We start from the raw sequence: 26,259 nt of genomic DNA on the forward strand, positions 1-26,259 counted from the left end.
GTCAGAGCGCGGGCCAGGGGGCTGCCAGGAAGTTAAGTTCTTCATTTTGGCAGTGGAGCTGAGTGGGAGCGTTCAGATTGCACTCTGGGAAGGTGAGTGAACTGATATATTTGGGCAGGGTCCAGCTGCAGCTCTTGTTAGACTGCATGACAGCTTGGGAGCTGCGGATGGACTCACATTGGAGCATCCGCGATGCTGAGGAAGCCGTGGATAGCACACTCAGCAAATTGGTCACACCGAAGATTAGGACCACTGAGGGAGAAAGGGAATGGGTGACCAAGAGGAACAAAAAAAAGCAGGCAGTGCAGGTGTCCTCTGCGGTCATCTCCCTCCAAAACAGTTTTGGATGTCTCACCGGGGAAGGCAGCAGCAGACAGGTTCATGGCACCATGGCTGGCTCTGCTGTACAGAAAAGCAGGAAAAAGAGTGGAAGGGCTATAGTCATAGGAGACTCGCTTGTAAGGGGAGTAGATAGGCGGTTCTGTGGTAGAAAACAAGACTCCCGAATGGTATGTTGCCTCCCAGGTGCACGGGTCAGGGATGTCTCCGATCGGCTGCAGAACATTCTGAAGGGGGAGGGTGAACAGCCAGTTGTCGTGGTGCATACAGGCACCAATGGTACAGGTAGAAAACGGGACGAGGTCCTACAAACAGAATTTAGGGAATTAGGAGCCAAGTTAAAACACAGGGCCTCAGGAGATAATAATCTCAGCATTGCTACCAGTGCCACGTGCTAGTCAGAGTAGAAATGAAAGAATAGGCAGGATAAATGAGTGGCTTGAGAGATGGTGCAGGAGGGCGGGGGTACAGATTTTTGGGACGTTGGGATTGATTCTGGGGAAGGTGGGACTATTACAAATCAGACAGTCTACACCTGGGCAGACATGGAACCAATGTCCTGGGGCTGCTTTTGCTAACGCTGTTGGGGAGGGTTTAAACTAATGTGGCAGGGGGATGGGAACCAAATGAGGTGGTTAGTGGACAGTAAGGGGGTAGTAACCAAAGCTTGTAAGGAACGAGATAATGAAGTCAGTGTGAATAAGGGGAAGAGGAGGCAGAGCAGAGAGCAGATGAATGAATGCAAATGGACAGGTGGTCTGAGGTGTATTTGTTTTAATGCGAGAAGTGTAGTAGGTAAGGCAGATGAACCTAGGATATGATGTTATTGCTATTACTGAGACTTGGCTGAGGGAAGGGCAAGGTTGGCAACTAAATACACCAGGTTTTAGCTGCTTCAGGTGGGATGGAGAGGTAGGTAAAAGGGGTGGAGGAGTTGCATTACTGGTCAAAGAGGATATCACAGCTGTGCTGAAGGAGAGCACTATGGAGGACTCGAGCAGTGATGCAATGTGGGCAGAGATCAGAAAAAGAAGGGTGCGGTAACAATGTTGGGGCTGTACTACAGGCCTCCCAACAGCGAGTGTGAGATAGAGGCACAAATACGTAGACAGATTATGGAAAGGTGTAGGAGAAACAGGGTGGTGGTGATGGGAGATTTTAATTTTCCCAACATTGACTGGGATTCACTTAGTGTTAGGGGTTTAGATGGAGCAGAATTTGTAAGGAGCATCCAGGAGGGTTTTCTAGAGCAGTATGTAAATAGTCCAACTCGGGAAGGGGCCATACTGGATCTGGCATTGGGGAATGAACCCGGCCAGGTCGTTGAAGTTTCAGTAGGGGATTACTTTAGAAATAGTGATCACAATTCTGTCAGTTTTAGAACACTGATGGACCAAGACGAGAATGGTCCTAAAGGAAGAGTGCTGAACTGGGGGTGAACTGGGGGTGGGGGGAAAGGCCAACTATAGCAAAATTCGGCAGGAGTTGGAGGAATGTGGATTGGGAGCAGCTGTTTGAGGGTAAATCCACATTTAATATGTGGGAGGCTTTCAAAGAGAGGTTGATTAGAGTGCAGGACAGACATGTCCCTGTGAAAATGAGGGATAGAAAGGGCAAGATTAGGGAGTCATGGATGACAGGTGAAATTGAGAGACAAGCAAAGAGGAAACAGGAAGCAAACATAAGGTCTAGGTGACTGAAAACAGAAGAAACTTTGGAAGAATATCGGGAAAATAGGACCAATCTGAAACGAGGAATTAAGAGGGCTGAAAGGGGTCATGAGATATCTTTAGCAAACAGGGTCAAAGAAAATCCCAACGCCTTTTATTCGTATACAAGAAGAAAGAGGGTAACTAGAGAAAGGGTTGGCCCACTCAAGGACAAAGGAGGGAAGTTATGCAAGGAGTTAGAGAAAATGAGTGAGATTCTTAATGAGTACTTTGCGTCGATATTCACTGAGGAGAGGGACATGACAGATGTTGAGTTTAGGGTTAGATATTTGATTACTCTCAGTCAAGTCAGCATAAGGAGTGGGGAAGTATTGGGTATTCTAAAGGCATTAGGGTGGACAAGTCCCCAAGTCCGGATGGGATCTATCCCAGGTTATTGAGGGAAGAGAGAGAGGAAATAGCCGGGGCCTTAACAGATATCTTTGCAGCATCCTTGAGCACGGGTGAGGCCCTGGAGGACTGGAGAATTGCTAATATTGTCCCCTTGTTTAAGGAGGGTAGCAGGGATAATCCAGGTAATTATAGAGTGGTGAGCCTGACGTCAGTGGTGGGGAACCTGCTGGAAAAGATACTGAGGGATAGGATCTATATACATTTGGAAGGAAATGGGCTTATTAATGATAAGCAGCATGGTTTTGTTCAGGAAAGGTCACGTCTTACCAACTTGTTAGAATTCTTTGAGGAAGTGACAAAGTTGATGGATGAGGGAAGGGCTGTAGATTTCATACACTTGGACTTCAGTAAGGTGTTTGATAAGGTTCCCCATGGTAGGCTGATGGAGAAAGTGAAGTCACATGGGGTTCACGGTATACTAGCTGGATGGATGGAGAACTGTCTGGGCAACAGGAGACAGAGGGTAGTAGTGGAAGGGAGTTTCTCAAATTCGAGATCTGTGAACAGTGGTGTTCCACTGTTGGGACCACTGTTGTTTGTGATATACATAAATGATCTGGGGGAAGGTATAGATGGTCTGATTAGCAAGTTTGCAGATGACATTAAGATTGGTGGAGTTGCAGAGAGTGAAGGGGACTGTCAGAGAATGCAGCAAAATATAGATAGATTGGAGAGTTGGGCAGAGAAATGGCAGATGGAGTTCAATCCAGGCAAATGCAAGGTGATGCATTTTGGAAGATCCAATTCAAGAGTGAACTATACGGTAAATGGAAAAGCCCTGAGGAAAACTGATGCACAGAAAGATCTGGGTGTTCAGGTCCATTGTACCCTGAAGGTGACAACACAAGTAGATAGAGTGGTCAAGAAGGCATACGGTATGCTTTCATTCATCAGACGGGGTATTGAGTACGAGAGTTGGCAGGTCATGTTGCAGTTGAACAGGACTTTGGTTTGACCACATTTGGAGTACTGTGTACAGTTCTGGTCGCCACATTACCAAAAGGATGTGGACATTTTGGAGAGGGTGCAGAGGAGGTTCGCCAGGATGTTGCTTGATATGCAGGGCGCTAGCTATGAAGAGAGGTTGAGTAGATTAGGATTATTTACATTCGAAAGACGGAGGTTGGGGGGGGTCCTGATTGAGGTTTACAAAATCATGAGAGGTATAGACAGAGTGGATAGCAAGAAGCATCTTCCCAGAATGGGGGACTCAATTATTCGGGGTCATGATTTCAAAGTGAGAGGAGGAAAAGTTTAAGTGAGACGAGGGAATTGAAGGATGGGTCAGCAAGTTTGCAGACGACACAAAGGTCGGAGGTGTCGTTGACAGTGTAGAGGGCTGTTGTAGGCTGCAGCGGGACATTGACAGGATGCAGAGATGGGCTGAGAGGTGGCAGATGGAGTTCAACCTGGATAAATGCGAGGTGATGCATTTTGGAAGGTCGAATTTGAAAGCTGAGTACAGGATTAAGGATAGGATTCTTGGCAGCGTGGAGGAACAGAGGGATCTTGGTGTGCAGATACATAGATCCCTTAAAATGGCCACCCAAGTGGACAGGGTTGTTAAGAAAGCATATGGTGTTTTGGCTTTCATTAACAGGGGGATTGAGTTTAAGAGTCGTGAGATCTTGTTGCAGCTCTATAAAACTTTGGTTAGACCGCACTTGGAATACTGCGTCCAGTTCTGGGCGCCCTATTATAGGAAAGATGTGGATGCTTTGGAGAGGGTTCAGAGGAGGTTTACCAGGATGCTGCCTGGACTGGAGGGCTTATCTTATGAAGAGAGGTTGACTGAGCTCGGTCTCTTTTCATTGGAGAAAAGGAGGAGGAGAGGGGACCTAATTGAGGTATACAAGATAATGAGAGGCATAGATAGAGTCGATAGCCAGAGACTATTTCCCAGGGCAGAAATGGCTAGCACGAGGGGTCATAGTTTTAAGCTGGTTGGTGGAAAGTATAGAGGGGATGTCAGAGGCAGGTTCTTTACGCAGAGAGTTGTGAGAGCATGGAATGCGTTGCCAGCAGCAGTTGTGGAAGCAAGGTCATTGGGGTCATTTAAGAGACTGCTGGACATGCATATGGTCACAGAAATTTGAGGGTGCATCCATGAGGATCAATGGTCAGCACAACATTGTGGGCTGAAGGGCCTGTTCTGTGCTGTACTGTTCTATGTTCTATGTTCTATGAGATATGTGTGGAAAGTTCTTTACGCAGAGGGTGGTGGGTGCCTGGAACGTGTTGCCCGTGGAGGTGGTAGAGGCAGGCACTATAATGTCATTTAAGATGTATTTAGACAGATACATGGATGGGCAGGGAGTAGAGGGATACAGATCCTTGGAAAATAGGCGACAGGTTTAGATAGAGGATCTGGATCGGCGCAGGCTAGGAGGGCCGAAGGGCCTGTTCCTGTGCTGTAATTTTCTTTGTTCGTTTGTTCTTTGTTCTAATCAGGAGCTCTCTGTAGGTAACTACTGCTCTTTTCAGAGCAAGTTTTATATGGTACAATAATCATAAAATTGCCTTACTGAAGTTGTACATAGTTTCATAGCCTTAGGGAAGGTCATTCATTCTGCAGTCATTTGCATTTTTACAGTAATAACTGGATCTCCATGACATTCAGTGAGTTATTTTCAACATTAGGTAGAGTGAGAGTTCAGGGCAGATTGGATAACTCGAATAGAGGACTCTGATTGTTGGCTTGGATTTGCAGTGTGTCATGTGGAGCCTCGAACTGACAATGTGAATTTGTGAGATTCGCCTCAGGCCCTTCCTGAATGATCTTCACACCTGTGCCCATTTGTCCAAACTTCTGTTCCAACATTTGGTAATTTCCACAAAAATGAGTAATAATTTTAGGCATTGTTAATGTAAAATTTCTCAAGAGTTTTAAAAGATATAGAATTGAACAGAAAGCAATATAAGTGAATTTTAAGGTGGCAATAAACATGTTGTAGAAAAGAGACTCATCCTTCAGTACTAGACCAGGGGAAAGCTAGTGACTGAGATGACCTACAACAGCAGTGACTGGGTTCACCTCCAGGCAGGGGAAAAGTGATTGGATATTAACAGCCAAAGTGAAATAAAAAGCTCAGATCAGGGTCAAATAATATATTAGGTTATGTACAATGGGTTACAGTAGGATCATGTAGATAGTGAGATAATTGTTTCAGGGGTACTTACTGCTGGGAGATAAATTAAATGTTTGTAGTTTTGTCTGTCTAAAACTGGAAGATATTTTAGCCCATCCACAATTTGACATAAAGTTATATGCTGAATGAATGAGGAAGCTGGATCCTTGCTTACAGGCAATGTTACCAAAGGGTGACATTGTAAATGAATAATAGGAGAGAACTGAAGGCGAGATAGCAGGTCGCACCAGAAAGGACCCCTCTGAGCTTGTGACATAACTTACACTAAGAGCAAGAACAGAGCAGTGTAGTACCGTTTCTCTAATGACTATGGAACTGGGGGCTCACAGGTCTCTGGGTTCTGATGGATTTCATTCCAGGGTCCCAGGTGGTTAATAAGGTATTAAAACTGACAGGGCTTGTGGGGCGGGGCAGAGAGCATGGTGGTGAGAACAGGAACAGGAAAACACATGGGGCAGTGGGCAGGAGAGAACAGATGGGGCAGGGGGAGCGAACAGACTGGGCGTGGGGGAGGAAAGAACAAGTCTAGGAGACTAAGGGTGACTTGGTCAAAGTATATAGATTCTGAATGAGATAGCAAGAACTGTAAATGCTGGACATCGACTTTCCTGCTCCTCTGATGCTGCCTGGCCTACTGTGTTCCTCCAGCTCCACACTGCATTCTCTCTGATGCAGCCTGGCCTGCTGTGTTCCTCCATCTCCACACTGTGTTCCCTCTGACGCTGCCTGGCCTGCTGTGTTCCTCCAGCTCCACACTGCGTTCTCTCCGATGCAGCCTGGCCTGCTGTGTTTCTCCAGCTCCACACTGTTGTCTCTCTGATGCTGCCTGGCTTGCTGTGTTCCTCCAGCTCCACACTGTGTTCCCTCTGACGCTGCCTGGCTTGCTGTGTTCCTCCAGCTCCACACTGCGTTCTCTCCGATGCAGCCTGGGCTGCTGTGTTGCTCCAGCTCCACACTGTGTTCCCTCTGATGCTGCCTGGCCTGCTGTGTTCCTTCAGCTCCACACTGCGTTCTCTCCGATGCAGACTGGCCTGCTGTGTTTCTCCAGCTCTACACTGTGTTATCTCCGATGCAGCCTGGCCTGCTGTGTTTCTCCAACTCCACACTGTGTTCTCTCTGATGCTGCCTGGCTTGCTGTGTTCCTTCAGCTCCACAAAGTGTTATCTCTGATGCAGCCTGGCCTGCTGTGTTCCTCCATCTCCACACTGTGTTCCCTCTGATGCTGCCTGGCCTACTGTGTTCCTCCAGCTCCACACTGCATTCTCTCTGATGCAGCCTGGCCTGCTGTGTTCCTCCAGCTCCACACTGTGTTATCTCCGATGCTGCCTGGCCTGCTGTGTTCCTGCAGCCCCACACTAGATTCTGAATGGTCCTTCTACAATCTCCTTTATGATAATGACCATCATTAGACGAGATTTTATTTAATTCAGATTTTCCCATCTACAATGGTGGTATTGACTCACATGCCTAAAGCAATAGCCTGGGCCTAGATTAATATAGCATTAACTTTTTTTTCTTTATTCGTTAATGGGATCAGGACGTTGCTGGCCAGGCAGTATTTATTGCCCATCCCTAATTGCCCACAGGGCAGCTAAGAGTCAACCACATTGCTGTGGGTCTGGAGTGACATGTAGGCCAGAACAGGTAAGGATGGCAGTTTCCTTCCCTAAAGGGCATTGACATTTCCACTAGATCACTACCTCACCAAGAATGTGGGCCATCTGGTCCTGGGGACTTGTCAGCTTTCAGGTCTAGCAGCTGTCCCAATGCCCTTCCCCCATTAAGTTCCTAATTCCCTTTCGGCACTTGATGTTTTTTCAGTATCTCAGAGGGATTTTCTCTAGATTTTCTACAGTGAAGACATATAAAATACCTGTTCAATGCTCCCAGCTTTAGTAGGTATTATATTATTCTGGCAGTGTTATTGTAGTAGAACTAACCCTTTTGAAATACACTAGGCAAAGGAACTTTGTGTAAAAATATTGAATGTTCATTGGACATGCCTAACAAATTTGACAGAAAGTTTTGAGGTGGTGACCAGACATGTAGATGAAGGGTCGTGTGGCTGATGTAGCTTATATGGATTTTAGCAAAGCCTCTGATAAAGTTCCACATAAGAGACTTATCAAGAAGACAAATCTCAAGGAGATAGGGTCATTTCATTTGATAAAGTGGATTCAACATTGGCTCAATTGTAGGAGACAGAGGATGATGACAGAGGCTGCTTTAGTAACTGGAAGCCAGCGTCCAGTGGCATACCATAGAGGTTTGTGCTGACTCCCCTATTATTCGTCATTTATATAAATGACATTGATGACTGTGTTGGGGGTTGGGTTCCTGCAAATGCCTACAATCAGCTCAGTCATATCTCTTCTCATGGATGATCCCATGGAAACCAGAAGATTTGGCTCAATAGGTTGAATAACGGACTCGTAAATCCCGAAGGAACATTTAACAACAAACTTCTTGAAAATTTTATGACAATTTTGTTTTATATCAAATGCAAGAAACAGAGATTAAAACTGTGGAATCACAGACCATTGAGCAGCCACAAATTCTATCTCACAAGAAAAGTTTTCAAATGCATGAGCACTTTGTTTGTTTTACCATTGGAAGGTGTTGATATTATTTCACACCACAAAAATACAAAAAGCATTATTTATTGACCTGGCAAGGAATGTGAATAAATGGATCATTAAAAGCAGGAACATCCATTTCTCCCTCACCTAATGTGATGCTGCTTAAATCTGCTTTGAATTCTGTAAAGCAATTGGAATGTTCTCCAGGACTTGAATAGGTTACTATCAACAACTTGACAGTACTTATGATGAGTAAAAGGGTGGCTTTACAGAGGTAGCGGGTATAACAAGAGAAAGCTGATGGGTACCTAGAGAAGGTTCTGTATAATGTATAATAGGATTAGCAATTTATTTTCTTTTATTTTACTTAAGATCAATTGTCATGTTTTCAGCAGGCAGCTCTTGAAACTAATGTCACATTTCAACTTAGCAAATCCTGTCAGCAGCATTTCTCTTTGTTTCTTCTTCACTCTTTCCATTTCACATCAATCATTTTTATCTCACTTTTTTCTACTTTAAGGCACTCCTTAATATCTAATTCTTTAATTATGCTTTTGTTTATCTACTGTAATATCTGCTTGTGTGGTTTACTGTCAAATTTTGTTTAGTAATAGGCATGTGAGGCATCTTGAGATGTTTTATGTTAAAAGTGCTATATAAATGAATGTTATTACCAAACAAAACTTGAAACTGAGCCACATGGAGTTGTAATGTAAGATATGTGATTTATATATATTTTAATATCATTTACTTTACAGTTTTTATTTTTTACTGGTGGCATATGGGTTCGGTTTGTGTGTGTGAAGGGGTTTAATGACTAACTTGTCAGTATTCATGGAGACATCTTTTGGACTAATATAAGAGAGTCAAGCCCTGGGATGCTAATGGGAATTTGTTTGCATTGGGAGTATTTTATGAGCAGGCAGAGTAAACATTGAAGGCCAGTAGTTTGCTTTCAATTAAAACAATTAGGAATTTACTCTTTTTTTTTGCTTAGGGGAGAAATCCATAGCTTGGATAACATTTATTTTCAATTCACAGAGTTCCTACTTGAAGTAAGATATATGAAAGAGATTCTCAAAGAAGAGTTAGTTCAGAAAAGGTAAGAGAGATAATGGGAACTGCAGATGCTGGAGAATCCGAGATAACAAAGCGTGGAGCTGGATGAACACAGCAGGTCAAGCAGCATCTTAGGAGCAGGAAAGCTGACGTTTTGGGCCTAGGCCCTTCATCAGAAAAGGGTTATCTTCAGCCCAGCCCATGGTTGTCTCTCAGCTGGATCTCTCAGCAACACGTGGTTGTCTCTCAACCCAGCATGGCAGTGTCTCAGCCTGGTCTCTCAGAAGCTGTGGCAGTATCTCGGCCTGGTCTCTCAGAAGCTGTGGCACTGTCTTGGCCTGGTCTCTCAGAAGCTGTGACAGTGTCTCGGCCTGGTCTCTCAGAAGCTATGGCAGTATCTCGGCCGGGTCTCTCAGAAGCTGTGACGGTCTCTCGGCCTGGTCTCTCAGAAGCTGTGGCGGTCTCTCGGCCTGGTCTCTCAGAAGCTGTGGCGGTCTCTCGGCCTGGTCTCTCAGAAGCTGTGACGGTCTCTCGGTCTGGTCTCTCAGAAGCTGTGGCAGTCTCTCGGCCTGGTCTCTTGACGGCCCATTGCAGTCTCTTGGCTTGGTGTGCAATCTCTCGGGCCAGCGTGGTGGTCTCTCTGCCTGGTTTCTCAGCAGCCCATGGTGGTCTCTTGGCAGTATTTCAGTCTAGGCCTGGCAGAGTGATATCTCAGCGTGCGAGTGGGTCCTGCCTGGGCATGTTCTAGAGGCAGCAGGAGGAGATCGGAAAGGTGACAGCATCAGCAGCAGTGATGGCATCATGGTCCAGTGCAGGAACAGTGAGGGATGTCCCTGGTTATCGGTGGTGGTGGCAAGAACAGGCAGCTGAGGTCTCCCAGAGAGCAAGCTATATGGAGGACTCAGACTGTTGAACTTTTAACTTTATTCCTTTATCTTTCTACTTTATAGTAAGAAGGTGTTAAGTTGTAATGTTAAGTATTACCTGTATTTTCATTTTTCTACTTATTCTATGAAGGTAACAGTTAACTTTTTAGAATTTGTTTCTTTTACTACTTTGTACCTAAGATGGTGCCTTGTGAGGTGACATGATATAATTTTCACTGTAATCCTGTACTTCTGTACTTGAGTTCACGCGATAATAAAATCTAAATCTAAATCTTAAAGTATGTCTTAAAGGAGGCGAGAGAATTTGTCAGATTTATGGAGGTATTTCAGAGCATGTGGACTGGACACTGCAGGGAAGGCCACCAATGGTGAAAATAGTCAAATAGTACAAAGGCATGAATTACAGAACTGCAGATATCTGGAGGATTGTGGATCCAGATGAATGTGGAGATGTGGATTAACAAGTTTATACGTGAATTTGAAAACAGGAATTACATCTTCAAAATGAAAATGTGGGCAGCACGGTGGTTCAGTGGTTAGCACTGCTGCCTCACAGAACCAGGGACCCGGGGTCAATTCTAGCCTCAGGCAACTGTGTGGAGTGTGCACATTCTCCCCGTGTCTGCGTGGGTTTCCTCTGCGTGCTCCAGTTTCCTTCCACAGTCCAAAGATGTGCAGATTAGGGTGGATCGGCCATGCTAAATTGCCCATAGTGTTCAGGGTTGTGCAGGCTGGGTGGATTGGCCATGGGAAATGCAGGAATACAGGGATAGGGGAGGGGGGTGGGTATGGTTGGGATGCTCTTTGGAAGACTGGTGTGGACTGGATGGTGTGAATAGCCTGCTTCTACTCTGTAGGGATTCTATGAAGAGATTGCTGGAAGAAGAGTAGCTGGATAAAGATGGCATGTTTTACATTTGTTTATAGGATGTAAGCATCATTAGCATTAGTGGTTCTTTCTAAAATGTCTTTCATAGAATCCCTACAGTATGGAAACAAACCATGCAGCCCAATAGGTCCACAACAAATTTCCAAAGAGAATTTCACCCAGACTCCCCTCTCCCTGTGACCCCCCATTTTCCAGGACTAATCCACTAACCTACAGATTCCCGGACACTATGGGCAATTTACCATGGCCAGGTCCCTGCCATTGTGAGGCAGCAGAGCTAACCACTGAGCTACCGTGCTATTAGAAAGTAATGTGCCTGTGGAATTCTCTGCCACAGAAAATGATTGAAGCCAAAGCACTGGACTTAGAAAAACTTACATTTAGTTCTTTGGGCTAAAGGGATCAAAGGGTTTGGAGAGAAAGCAGAAACAGAGTCCTCTGATACATCATCATATTGAATGGCAGATCAGGCTCAAGGGCTGAATGGCCTACTCCTGCTTCTAGTTTCTGTGTTTCTGTGGCACCTGTGCACACCGCATGGATTACTTCTCAACAGAACTGGAACAGAGTTCCTGACAGAGGATTTCGCTTCAGCAGTTGGGGAGTAACTCTGCAGGGATGTACGAACTAGGAGAGAACATCAGAAAGTAAGCCTACAGTGACAAAATGCTGAGAGAGGCAGACAACATAAACAGAGAATAGGGAGAAGGTAACACATTCAAATTCAGAGTTACACTGCATGTACATACATGTGACTTTAACTTTCCTAATATTGATTGGAACCTCCTTCGAGCAGAAGATTTGAATGGAGCTGTTTTTGTAAGGTGTGTTCAGGAGGGTTTCCTAACGCAGTACGTTGACAGGCCGACGAGGGGAGAGGCCATTCTAGACTTGGTGCTCGGAAACGAGCCGGGGCAGGTATCAGATCTTGTGGTGGGAGAGCATTTTGGTGATAGTGACCATAACACTCTCTCATTCTACATAGCTATGGAGAAGGAGAGGATTAGGCAGAATGGGAGGATATTTAATTGGGGAAGAGGAAACTATGATGCGATTAGACACGAGTTAGGAAGCATGGACTGGGAGCAGTTGTTCCATGGTAAGGGAACTATAGACATGTGGAGATGGTTTAAGGAACAGTTGTTGGGAGTGATGAGTAAATATGTCCCTCTGAGACAGGCAAGACGGGGTAAGATAAAGGAACCTTGGATGACGAGAGCGGTGGAGCTTCTAGTGAAAAGGAAGAAGGTAGCTTACATAAGGTGGAGGAAGCTAGGGTCAAGTTCAGCTAGAGAGGATTACATGCAGGCAAGGAAGGAGCTCAAAAATGGTCTGAGGAGAGCCAGGAGGGGGCACGAGAAAGGCTTGGCAGAAGGAATCCGGGAAAACACAAAGGCATTTTACACTTACGTGAGGAATAAGAGAATGGTCAAAGAAAGAGTAGGGCCGATCAGGGATAGCATAGGGAACTTGTGTGTGGAGCCTGAGGAGGTAGGGGAAGCCCTAAATGAGTTTTTTGCTTCTGTCTTTACGAAAGAAACGACCTGTGTAGTGAATGAAACCTTTGAAGAGCAGGTGTGCATGCTGGAATGGATAGAGATAGAGGAAGCTGATGTACTGAAAATTTTGTCAAACATTAAGATTGACAAGTCGCCAGGCCCGGATCAGATTTGTCCTCGGCTGCTTTGGGAAGCGAGAAATGCAATTGCTTCGCCACTTGCGAAGATCTTTGCATCCTCGCTCTCCACTGGAGTCGTACCTGAGGACTGGAGAGAGGCAAATGTAGTTCCTCTCTTCAAGAAAGGAAATAGGGAAATCCCCGGCAATTATAGACCGGTAAGTCTCACGTCTGTCGTCTGCAAGGTGTTAGAAAGGATTCTGAGGGATAAGATTTATGACCATCTGGAAGAGCATGGCTTGATCAAATACAGTCAACACGGCTTTGTGAGGGGTAGGTCATGCCTTACAAACCTTATCGAGTTTTTTGAGGATGTGACTAGTAAGGTTGATGAGGGTCAAGCTGTGGATGTGGTGTATATGGACTTCAGTAAGGCATTTGATAAGGTTCCCCATGGAAGGCTCATTCAGAAGGTCAGGAGGAATGGGATACAGGGGAACTTAGCTGCTTGGATACAGAATTGGCTGGCCAACAGAAGACAGCGAGTGGTAGTAGAAGGAAAATATTCTGCCTGGAAGTCAGTGGTGAGTGGGGTTCCACAGGGCTCTGTCCTTGGGCCTCTACTGTTTGTAATTTTTATTAATGACTTGGACGAGGGAATTGAAGGATGGGTCAGCAAGTTTGCAGACGACACAAAGGTCGGAGGTGTCGTTGACAGTGTAGAGGGCTGTTGTAGGCTGCAGCGGGACATTGACAGGATGCAGAGATGGGCTGAGAGGTGGCAGATGGAGTTCAACCTGGATAAATGCGAGGTGATGCATTTTGGAAGGTCGAATTTGAAAGCTGAGTACAGGATTAAGGATAGGATTCTTGGCAGCGTGGAGGAACAGAGGGATCTTGGTGTGCAGATACATAGATCCCTTAAAATGGCCACCCAAGTGGACAGGGTTGTTAAGAAAGCATATGGTGTTTTGGCTTTCATTAACAGGGGGATTGAGTTTAAGAGTCGTGAGATCTTGTTGCAGCTCTATAAAACTTTGGTTAGACCGCACTTGGAATACTGCGTCCAGTTCTGGGCGCCCTATTATAGGAAAGATGTGGATGCTTTGGAGAGGGTTCAGAGGAGGTTTACCAGGATGCTGCCTGGACTGGAGGGCTTATCTTATGAAGAGAGGTTGACTGAGCTCGGTCTCTTTTCATTGGAGAAAAGGAGGAGGAGAGGGGACCTAATTGAGGTATACAAGATAATGAGAGGCATAGATAGAGTCGATAGCCAGAGACTATTTCCCAGGGCAGAAATGGCTAGCACGAGGGGTCATAGTTTTAAGCTGGTTGGTGGAAAGTATAGAGGGGATGTCAGAGGCAGGTTCTTTACGCAGAGAGTTGTGAGAGCATGGAATGCGTTGCCAGCAGCAGTTGTGGAAGCAAGGTCATTGGGGTCATTTAAGAGACTGCTGGACATGCATATGGTCACAGAAATTTTAGGGTGCATCCATGAGGATCAATGGTCGGCACAACATTGTGGGCTGAAGGGCCTGTTCTGTGCTGTACTGTTCTATGTTCTATGTTCTATGTTCTATGAATGCATAGCGAATAGTTGATAAGATTAGGCAATGACAAGCACAATTTGCCTTGTAGGGTCATAATGATGTGGCAATAATGGAGACCAGGCTTAAGGAAGGGTAGATCTGAGTAAGTAATATTCCTGGTTACAAGGTGTTCATAAAGATAGTAAAGGAAATAAAGTAGGAAGGTTGAAGTTTTTGGTAAATGAGAAAGAAGATGTTTTAGAAGTTTCAAGGACAGAATTGATTTGGCAAGAAGTAAGGTATGTGAGGTGTGTAATCCCAGTTCTTGCTGTGTGATGTACACGGTGTATACAATAATACAGTGCAATGGGAAGGATATCGAGGAATGTGTTTTCAAGATAACTACACAGCGCTGTAAACTTCAAAGTGCACTAGAAATATTCCAGTTGTAATTCTGAAGACTTGTGCTCCAGAACTTGCCAGCCCCTACCCAAGCTCTTCCAGTACAGTCACAACACTGGCATCTAGTCAACAATGTAGGAAATTGCCCAGGTATGTCATGTACATAAAAGGCAGGACAAATCCAACCCAACAAATTACCACCCCATCAGTCTACTCTCAATCATCAGTAAAGTGATGGAAGGTGTCAGTAACAGCGCTATCAAGCAGCACCTACTCAGCAATAACCTGCTCAGTGATGTCCAGTTTGGGTTCCACCAGGGCCACTCAGCTCCTGACCCCATAACAGCCTTGGTTCAAACATGGACAAAAGAGCTGAATTCCAGTGAGAGTGATAGCCCTTGACATCAAGGCCACATTTGACTGAGTGTGGCATGAAGGAGCCCTGTCAAACCTGGAGTGAATGGAGATTGGGGGTAAACTCTCTACTGGTTGGAGTCATACCTGGCACAAAGAAGGAAGGTTGTGGTCAGTGGGGGTCAGTCATCTCAGCTCCAGGACATCTCTGCAGGAGTTCCTCAGGGTAGTGTTTTAGACCCAACCATCTTCAGCTGCTTCATCAATGACCTTCCCTCCATCATAAGGTCAGAAGTGGGGACGTTCACTATGATTGTACAGTGTTCAGTACCATTCGCGACTCCTTAGACACTGAAGCAGTCCATGTTCAAATGGTACAAGACCTGGGCATTATCCAACATTAGGCTGACACATAGCAAGTAACATTCATGCCATATAAATGCCAGTCAAAAACCATCCCAGATTCTAACCATTGCCCCTTGGCATTCAATGGCATTACTATCATTGTATCCTTACTATCAACATTTTAGGAGTTATCATTGACCAGAAACTGAGCTGGACTAGCCTCATAATTACAAAGGCTAGCAGGTCAGAGGCTAGAAATTCTGAAGTGAATAACTGTCCTCCCAAAACCCTGTCCACCATCTACAAAGCACATGTCGGGAATGTGATGGAATACTCCCCACTTGCCTGGATGAGTGCAGCTCCAACAACACTCAAGAAGCTTGACACCATCCAGGACAAAGCAGCCGCTTGATTGGCATCACATTCACACATAAACACTTCTGTGGACTCAATAGCAACATGACAGTTGATATAGTGAGTGAATCAACAACAAGGTGAAAGGACAGAAAGTAACATGCAAGGCAAAACAAAGTGAATAAACTTACAGAGTGCCATATTTTCTGAATTGTTATGGATCACAGGGGATTGATGAGGAACTTTGTGAAAAAACCTATTTTTAGAGTGTGAGACTGTAAAGAAAGATGAGTCTTGTTTATCAAATCTCCAGCAGCTTAACCCATATCAAGGCACTACTACTAATTCTACAGACATTGTATCCAGATGTGTTATGACAAATCTCTGGAGCAAAAGGGACTTGTCCCAGTCCTCCTGGAACAGAGATAGGTGCATTACTGCTGCACCATAACAGCCACAGTTTGAGGGTTAGCCTGAATATAAATTCAACAATTATCAGCAATTTACCTACTCTGTCACTAAATTAAATAAGCAACAGTTTCATGTAGTTATGTAAGTGGTCATTGACACTTTTTCCTCCAGGAAACTGACTGCTCACCTTATCACGGATTCCTTGTCGCATTACTTCCCGTTCAGCCTCCATTTTTGCATATTTTCCTGCACGTTCTTCCTCCGCTTGTCGAATAGCTTCTAATCTTTCTTCTTCCTTTTTCTCAGCATCTGGATCCTTCTCTTCATCACCACCCAACATTTTTCCCATGTCTTTGGTGGCTCCTAAATTTGTGGTGTGATGTAATGAACAGAGTTAGGGGATTATTCACCAGAAAACACTCTCCTCTAATAGTTTACACAGGATGCATTCACATTATGAGAGTTAAACATTTGTAGGACAAAGCACAGAATGAAGTAACAGCTCTTGTGGAACCCAGCTTCCTCTCATGCTGTTCGTTTCAAATACAGCGTTACCTACAGTGTTCTGTAGATGGATCCACGCTGGGTACTATTTGTGGTACGGACTAAACTCTGGTCAGTAATGCTCAGATTATGACAATTTATCTCATTAGTCTAATGGACCACCTGGTTTGTACCAGCATTGTAGAACCTAACTAGAGCTTTCAGCTGGGCCTCACAAGAGTTCTGTCTATTTAGAAAACAAGAGATATGATTTCAATTTGCTGAAAACCCATCCATTTGAACAGAATTAAGGTCAGACCCTATTAGTGTCTGAAGAAATCTGAAGGAAATTCCACAATTATTGACTGAGCTTATTGATAAAGCCAAAAAGGTTTTATTCAACAATATTGCACCACACCCTGTTTGATGTTAAAGCAGTGATACAGGACCATAGTGAAGGTAATGTATGCAGTACAGGTCTCTCAACCTGTGAAAGGATAGAATTGTCAAGAGGAAGTACAATAGAACTTGACTGGGCTATGAAGAGAGCTTGATTCAACTGGGCCTGTATTCACTAGAGTTTTAAGGATGGAATGGGATCTGATTAAACATATAAAATTCTAACAAGGCTGGACAGACTAGATGCAGGGAGGATGTTTTCTCTGGCTGGGGAGTCTAGAACCAGGGGGCCCAGTCTCAGGATACAGAGTGGATCATTTGGGACTCACATGAGTAATAGTTTCTGGCTTGAAAGGGTAGTGAACCTGTGAAATCCTCTACCACAGAAAACGGGAGAGAGCACTTAGTATATTCAAGAAAGAGACAGATACCATTCTAGATTTTCAAGGCATCAAGGGGTATGGGGAGAAAATGCGAATATGCTATTGAGATAGAGGATCTGCCATGATCGTATTGCATGGCATGGGAGGTTTGAGGGGCTGAATGGCCTTTGTTATAAATATGTCACTGATTAATCCTCTCTCTTAATCCACTGCTGGTGCATAATGGCTGCAGTGTGTACCGTTTACGGAACGCAGTAGCTCACAACAATTCTTCAATACTACCTTCTAAACACTGAGAACTACCACTCAGAACAACAAGGGCAGCAGGTTCATGGGGATGCCATTACCTTAGAAATTCTCTTTAATCACACACCATCCTGACCTGGAACTATAATGCAGTTTCCATGCTGCTGGGTCAAAATTGTGGAATTACCTCCTGAATGCCACTGTGGGTGTATCTAACCAATTAGATTGCGGCAGTTTCGAAGGTGGGTCACCAGCTACTTGCCCCTGGGGTAATTACGGATGGGCTACAAATACTAGCTTTGCTAGTGATGCTCATGTTCCAACAATAAACAAAACACTATGGGATAGTGTAGAGGGATGGGCTAGATTAGCTCACAGGTCAGTGCAACATCGAGGGCCGAAGGGCCTGTTCTGCGCTGTTTTGTTCTATGTTCTATGTTCTTAGAAGATCATTAAACAATCGTCTCCCTCACTGCTGAATAATGATTGTTCAAGAGCTCTTCAACAAAAAATGATTGAGGCCAAAACATTTTTACAGGATTAATTAAGGGTTATTTCAAAAATACCATAACTGACTGTAATGCACTTTGGGATATTTGCTGGTTGAAAGGTTCTATTTGCATGTACAGACAATCCCTGAGTTGCAATTCTGGAGTCCATTTGCAAGTTGATTTGTATCCAAGTCGAACACAATGTAGGACAATATAAAACAGCTGCTTGTAAGTACAGGAAATGTTCATAGGTTGGGTCTTTAAAATTACATCCCTGTGTGGGACCGTGTTTGTAAGTCAGACATTGTAGAGATCACCCCTTCACCACCATAATTCCATTTTCTGAAGAGAATTTTGTTTTTCTCTAAAGAAGGGTCCAGACCTGAAACGTCAGCCTTCCTGCTCCTCTGATGCTGCTTGGCCTGCTGTGTTCCTCCAGCACTACACCTCATTATCTCCATTTTCTGAAGACTGTGCTTAAGGCCAATGCCACCTCTAGGTGGAGCACTGCAAGGACATGTGCAGAATTGGCTGCTCAGAAATGAAACCTCTACGTAAAATAATGGCAACAATATGTGACACCAGAAGTAGAATATGAATTGGGATTTTAAAATTATTCAGTAAAGTGGAATTTTACTTCCAATTCCTTCACTGAAATTAATGGGCATTATTCAAATTCAAAATCTAAAATATTAACTGTTTCTCTCTCCACTGCCAGGCCTCTGTTTCTCCAGCATTCTCTTCTTATGACAATTGCAGCCATGGGTTTGCTGTTTGCTGTATTCTCTTACTAGACGCTCTGCAAATGGTTACATTCTATGGCATTTGAGGGTGACATTATAGAGGTTTGTAAAATCCTGAGGGGCATGGGCAGGGTGAATAGAAAAGGTCTTTTCCCTCGGGTGGGGGAGTCCAAAACTAGAGGGGCATAGGTTGAAGGTGAGAGGGGAACAACTTAAAAATGCCCTGAGGGTAATGTTTTCATGCAGAGGGTGATGTATATATGGAATTAGCTGCCAGAGGAGGTGCTAGAGATGGGTACAATAACAACATTTAGAAGACATCTGGATGGGTATATGAATAAGAAACATTTAGAGGGATACGGGCCAAATGCTGGCAAATGGGACAATGTCAGTTTGGGATGCCTGGTTAGCAACGGTGAGTTGGACCAAAGGGTCTGTTTCTGTGCTGGTTGACTCAGTGACTCTATGAGACGGTGACCAACCAAAAACAGGCACAGCGTGATGCAGGCTCGAATATGGTTATTTGGCTTTCTGCCCCAGATGCATATGAAAATGCATTCACTTGCTGTAGCATTGTGGTAGCAGGAGTTTAAAGGGTTGGACTGAAGATTGAATTTGCAACAAAAACAAAGTTGCTGGAAAAGCTCAGCAGGTCTGGCAGCATCTGTGGAGGAGAAAAAAAGAGTTAACGTTTCAGTTCCGGTCACCCTTCCTCAGAATCCGAAATGTTAATTTTTTTTTCTCTTCCACAGATGCTGCCAGACCTGCTGAGCTACTCCAGCAACTTTGTTTTTGTTCCTGATTTACAGCATCCGCAGTTCTTTTGGTTCTTTATTGAATTTGCAACCTCTAACTTAGGAGAAAGAGCAGGCAGATAACCAACCTTATTTTAAGTTAGAATTGAGTGCAGCAAATTAACTTTTGTCCTTGACACACTTCCTGGTGCTGACAAGTCTGTTGAGAGACATCTACCTTGACGTCGAACATTTGGTGAATGTTTAGTATCCCAAAGAAATCTTTTTGCATTTTAACTGATGATCATCTTTCACTGTATATATTTTCACTGGAAAGTATTTGCTCAACAGCTTAATTGGTCAGTAAATGTGCACTTCTCGTCTCACAGCCTAGTGTCATCGAAGAGAAAAAGCTAACAGAATCATTTTAGCTTGAATTACCAAAAATACCACAGCACTTGATTTTCTCTCCCGTAACTTGTTTCCTTCCCCAGTGTTATCCCATACTTGTCCTTCTAAAATATTTGACTGATATATTGTGGTCACATGTACTGAGATACAGTGAAAAGTATTGTTTTGCATGCAATACAGGCAGATTAAACCATGCAAAGTGCATCAGGGTAGCAGAACAGAGTACAGTATACAGTGTTGCAGCCTCAGAAAAGGTGCAGAGAGAGATCAAAATTAACATTTGACAGGTCTGTTCAAAACTCTGATAACAGTGGGGAAGAAGCTGTTCTTAAACCTGTTCGTATGTATATTTAAACTTATAAATCTTCTGCTTGACAGAAGAGTGTGGAAGAGAGTATAACCAGGGTAGGAGAGGTCTTTGATTATGTTTGTTTCCTGATTCAGTGTGAAGTGTAGATGGAGTTAATGGATAGAATTATATTTCTAAGGTAATGATAAAAGCAAGAGCTGGATAAGGTAGTTGTCAGATATCATCTGCTGAAATTTGTTTATTCTATATTGTTATAACCAAGGGTTGAGGAATGTACTGTTACTCTCACTACTCAGTAGTTCACAGGATAAAATACTTTTTCCAGTTACCAAGGTGCTAACTAATTAGCTTATCTGCATTAGTTTTATACAGAAGGATCTAATCACTGAGGTCTTTAAAACCCATTATTGTATTTATTATAATCAAAATAAAATGAGTTCAATAAAAAATGTGACAATTGATGAACATACCATTAGTAATAGAGAAATATAAACGCTTATATCTCAAAATATCCCCAGAACATAGATGTAAACACATGCACACATGCACACCATCCTTCAAAACATAAATCCTCCAAGTAATATTAAAAATAAAGTGCCTTTGAAACAAGACCACCAGAGCATGGATTCTTCACTCATTTTATATTTGGAAGAAACATTCACAAAGTAAACAGCCTGAGACAATAGCTGCAGAACTTGTTGACAGTGGTTTGTACCTTCAAGTAAATAATATCAAGCTGTGAACAGTAGATCCAGAGTGTGTAGATCACTTAAGCTTAGCTACTGTTGTGGCACAGTGGTAGAGTCCTTTTCACCGAGTTAGGAGACCTGGGTTCAAATCCCATCACATCCAGAGGTGTGCAATAACATCTCTCACAGGTTAATTTGTAAATCATTATTAATTACAGAACTTGGACTCTTGTGGTGTAACAGCAGTATCCCTACTCCTGGGCCAGAAGGCCGAGGTTCAAGTCCTATCTGTTCCAGCAATATAAGACCATAGGAACATTAGGCCATTTGGCCCCTTGAGCCTGCAATGCTCATCAATAGAATCGTGGTTGATCCAACTTTCCTGCCCTTTCTCCACAACCCTTGAATATCCTCAGCACTGACCTCCAATTAGTCAGCACTCCCTCAGCACTGACCCTCTGACAGTGCCCACTCCCTCAGCACTGACCCTCTGACAGTGCGGCACTCCCTCAGCACTGACCCTCTGACAGTGCGGCGCCCCCTCAGCACTGACCCTCCGACAGTGCAGCGCTCCCTCAGCACTGCCCTCCAACAGTGCGGCGCTCCCTGAGCACTGACCCTCCAACAGTGCGGCGTTCCCTCAGCACTGACCCTCCAACAGTGCAGCGTTCCCTCAGCACTGACCCTCTGACAGTGAGACGCTCCCTCAGCACTGACCCTCCGACAGTGCCGCGCCCCCTCAGCACTGACCCTCCGGCAGTGCGGCACTCCCTCAGCACTGACCCTCCGACAGTGCGGCACTCCCTCAGCACTGACCCTCTGACAGCGCGGCACTCCCTCAGCACTGACCCTATGACAGCGCGGCACTCCCTCAGCACTGACCCTCCGACAGCGCAGCACTCCCTCAGCACTGACCCTCCGACAGTGCGGCGCTCCCTCTGCACTGACCCTCCGACAGTGCCCGCTCCCTCAGCACTGACCCTCCGATAGCGCGGCGCTCCCTCAGCACAGACCCTATAACAGTGCGGCACTCCCGCAGCATTGACCGTCACACAGTGTAGCACTTCCTCAGTCTGTACTGAGCCTGTGTCATTGTGATACTCGCATTGTAATCCAGTCATTCCCACTCACTGTGAGTTCACATGCTGTATGAGCTGTGTGTTCTCTAGAAGACACGTTGGATTCAAAATTAAAACTCTGTTTCTGCCTGCACAGTTGCTGACAAATCTGCTGAGTTTCTCCATCACTTTCCATCTATATACCTAACAAATCCCCCTTCAACTGCTTTGCTCCAAACAGGAAAATGCCAGAAATGAAAACAGTACCACAAATCTTCTGTCTCTTGAATCATCCCAGTAAATCTCATCTTCCCCCTCTCAATGGCCCTCATATCATTCCTAAAATGCAGAGTAGTACTGGAGACAATGGAGTAGATTTTCCCAAAGGAAGCTATTTGTTGCGGCAGTATAGACAGGAGCTGTGTTGGTCCCAAAGCAGGTGACCCCAGGAATCACCTTGTGCTCCTAAGATACTGCTTGGCCTGCTGTGTACATCCAGCTCCACACCTTGTTATCTTGGATTCTCCAGCATCTGCAGTTCCCATTATCTCAGAAGCTGAACTATGAGTACTTTCCAAAACATGATACTAACTTGATTTCCATCCAAACTAAAACTTGTTTTCAGATTGTCGATCAGTCTACATCTGTCAGCGATTTTATTTTGTCAGAAAGAAACCCAGTGGACTGTGAATATTCATCAGCTTGTACCTTTTGTTTTTCAGACCATAAGCCAATGAGGATGTTTCTCTTTTGCGCTTTTTAAAATATAACAGTCTTTTTTGATCTTTTACAGATTATAAAGGGGTATACTTCAATAGAACAATATCTCTTACCATCAACTTACTATTTAGGTGCTAGTAGAAGATTCTTGAGTTTCCTTTCTATTAATTGTCATTCTATTCACATTCTCTTTCATTCCACACTTTTGTCTTATATTTGGCTTGGTACTTGCTTGAAGAATTCACCTAACAGATATCACACCACCTCTTTTTCTATTTCAATATACTTTCTATTTCCAATGTCATTCAGGGACCCTGGTTTTGGTTCCCTTACCTTTGAACCTTATTCAACAGTACCTATCCTGTACTCAAAGCATCTCTTCTTTATAGATCAACCGTTGTTGCATTACAAGTTTTCTCATTAGTCTTTGTGCACGTTTTATTTTTATTTTTTTAAGTTAGACCTCTTCCAATTTCAAAATTCTGCATTAAATTATTCCTTGTACTTCTCATAACTTAAACCTTATGCCACTGATAATCACTCTGTGTATTCTGCCACAAACATTTGCTCTACTTAGCCCATCTTACTTCCCAGAACCACATCCAGCAATGCCCCCTACATTGTTGAAAAAAAAGATACTGGTAAAGAGAACATTTCAGAAATTCCTCAGTCTCTTTTCCCTGTTATCATTATCCAAATCCCAGTGATTGAAAGTCCCCCAGCATTACCACTATATAGTTCTGGAACACCTTTGTGATTTTCCTACAGATTTGTTCTCCTCTCTCTCCATCTATCTACTTACTGGCCTATAGAGTATTCCCAGTAGGAAATAGTCCACTTATGTTTCTCAACTCTATCAAAACAGATTTTGTCTTCTCAAGGCATCTTCACTTGCCAACACTACAATGTCTTCCCTAATCAATACTACCATCACTCCCTTTCTTCATTCTTTATATTTTCCACTTTGTATCTGTATCAAGTACCTACTGCTCACCATTTTTAAGCCATTTTACTTTTATTACCATCACATCACACTGTCCTTATAGCTGATCAAACTGCAGAAGGATCTCGAGAAAGTTTACAATGTTGGGAACTATCCAATACGTAACAGCAACCAAATAAATAGACTTTTCCTATGCTGTAAGATGCTGTGAATCAGTTAGCTTAACAACCATCTTACAGTAAGGAGTGATATGAAAATGATAGTCTTACATAGGGAACAAACCTAAAGTCATTTTTCTCAACAAAAGGGAAAATAGCATTCTTGCAGGATTCTTTTTCAAAAGATGTTGATGAAAACTGTGTTGAGTGAAAACTAACACTGAGAAAATAAATTTTCGTTATCAGAGGGACGTAATGGAATACGTTTCGGTTATTTCAATGTTCTGTAGTTTGTGAAGCACACACCTTTACCAATGATGTAGCAGGCGAACCAATAAAATATTATAAGCAATAGTCATATCCAACCTCGGCTAAAACCACTGAGCCATCACTGAATGTGGTGAAAGAGAATTCCTCTCCACTATCACCTGCCCAACTTGTATCTAACTAAAGGTAATCAGGTTTCACTTGGAACTTTTCTATCTCGGGCAACCACCTGGAAACCGATATCCATTACAACCCTACCGACTCCCACAGCTAACTGGAGTACACCTCCTCCCACCCACCTTCCTGCAAAAATGCCATCTCCTGTTACCAATTCATTCACCTCCACCGCATCTGCTCCTGGCATGAGGCATTCCACTCCTGGATATCCCAGATGCCCTCGTTTTTCAAGGACTGCAATATCCCCCCCGCAGTGGTCAAGAACACCCTTGACCGTGTCTCCTGCAATTCATCTCTCACACCCCCTCCCCACAATAACAACCAAAACAGAATCCCCCTCGTCCGCACATACCACCCCGCTAACCTCCAGATCCAACACTCTGACACTTCCGCCATCTGCAATCCGACCCCAACACCAAAGACATTTTTCCATCCCCACCTTTATCTGCCTCCCGGAGAGACCACTCTCTCCGGGCCTCCCTTGTCCACTCCACACTCCCCACTAGCCCCACCACACCCGGCACTTTTCTCTGCAACCGCAGGAAGTGCTACACCTGCCTCTACACCTCCCCCCTCACTCCCATCCCAGGCCCCAAGATGACTTTCCACATCAAACAGATGTTCACCTGCACATCTGCTAATGTGGTATACTGCATCCGCTGTTCCCGTTGCGGCCTCCTTGACATTAGGGAAACCAAGCAGAGGCTTGGGGACCGCATTGTAGAACACCTACACTCGGTTCGCAATAAACAACTGCACCTCCCAGTCGCGAACCATTTCAACTCCCCCTCCCATTCCTTAGATGACATGTCCATCCTGGGCCTCCTGCAATGTCATAATGATGCCACCCGAAGGTTGCAGGAACAGCAACTCATATTTTGCTTGGGAACCCTGCAGCCCAATGGTATCAATGTGGACTTCACCAGCTTCAAAATCTCCCTTCCCCCCACCGCAACCCAAAACCAGCCCAGCTCATCCCCACCTTCCTAACCTGTCCTTCCTCCCACCCTCCCCTCCTCCCACCTCAAACCCCACCCCCATCTCCTACCTACCGGCCTCATCCCGCCCCCTTGACCTGTCCGTCCTCCCTGGACTGACCTATCCCCTCCCTAACTCCCCACCTACACTCACCTTTCCAGGCTCCATCCCTGCCTCTTTGACCTGTCTGTCTCCTCTCCACCTATCTGCTTCTCTATCCATTTTCTATCCACCTCCCCCTCTCTCCCTATTTATTTCAGAATCCCCTTGCCCTTCCCCATTTCTGAAGAAGGGTCTAGACCCGAAACATCAGCTTTCCTGCTCCTCTGATGCTGCTTGGCCTGCTGTGCTCATCCAGCTCTTCACCTTGTTATCTCAGATTCTCCAGCATCGGTAGCTCCTACTATCCTTTCACTTGGAATGGCTTTTTTTTCCCACTTTTACACTGATAGCTTTCTCTATTTCTCATTGACAGTGTGTCCTGTGGTGACATCATCCCAAAGCGCTGCCAACTTTCACATATATGGACAATGCCCATTTCTAGCTCAAAAACATCTCCCCTGACACCTTCATTTTTGTTACTTTATCACGCAACTTATTCAATATCCAGGAAATTCCCTCCAATTAAATATTGGGAGAACAGAGTGATTGTTTTCATTCCTCACTCCAAACTCCATCTGCTAGCTCCTGGTACCAGCCCTCTCTCTGGCAAAAGTCTAATCCTTGTTTACAAATTTCTCCATGTGCTTGTCCCTTCCTATCTCTGTGCTCCTCTCCAATCCCTTTACCCTCTGGGATGTCTGCATTTATGCAATTCCTTTAAGCAGCTCCAATTTCAATCACTTCATCATTTCATCATTCACAAAGCTTTCTAAGCTTTGAAATAGCCTCCCCGAGCTTCTCCAAATCTCTACTGCTCTTCATTTCTATTAATGTAGCACCTATAATAGAGCTTCGTAAGGCACATTGGAAGAGCATTATTGAAAAAACAATCTGAAATTGCTGGAGAAACTCAGCAGGTCTGGCAACAT

The 26,259-nt window shown here is 44.4% G+C and overlaps 1 protein-coding gene across 2 annotated transcripts in view; it reads right to left on the bottom strand.

Annotated features, from left to right (window-relative positions):
• The window catches only part of LOC125465379 (complexin-1), a 185,471-nt gene that overhangs the window by 24,451 nt on the left and 134,761 nt on the right, over positions 1-26,259 (bottom strand). For both annotated transcript variants that reach the window (XM_048559232.1, XM_048560066.2), the window contains one exon: positions 16,226-16,401. In XM_048559232.1, coding sequence (XP_048415189.1) covers positions 16,226-16,401 — 176 coding nt within the window. The remainder of the gene's footprint in view (positions 1-16,225; positions 16,402-26,259) is intronic.

This window comes from Stegostoma tigrinum, chromosome 1, assembly GCF_030684315.1.
Source record: "Stegostoma tigrinum isolate sSteTig4 chromosome 1, sSteTig4.hap1, whole genome shotgun sequence".
In the NCBI taxonomy this organism is placed as follows: domain Eukaryota; kingdom Metazoa; phylum Chordata; class Chondrichthyes; order Orectolobiformes; family Stegostomatidae; genus Stegostoma; species Stegostoma tigrinum.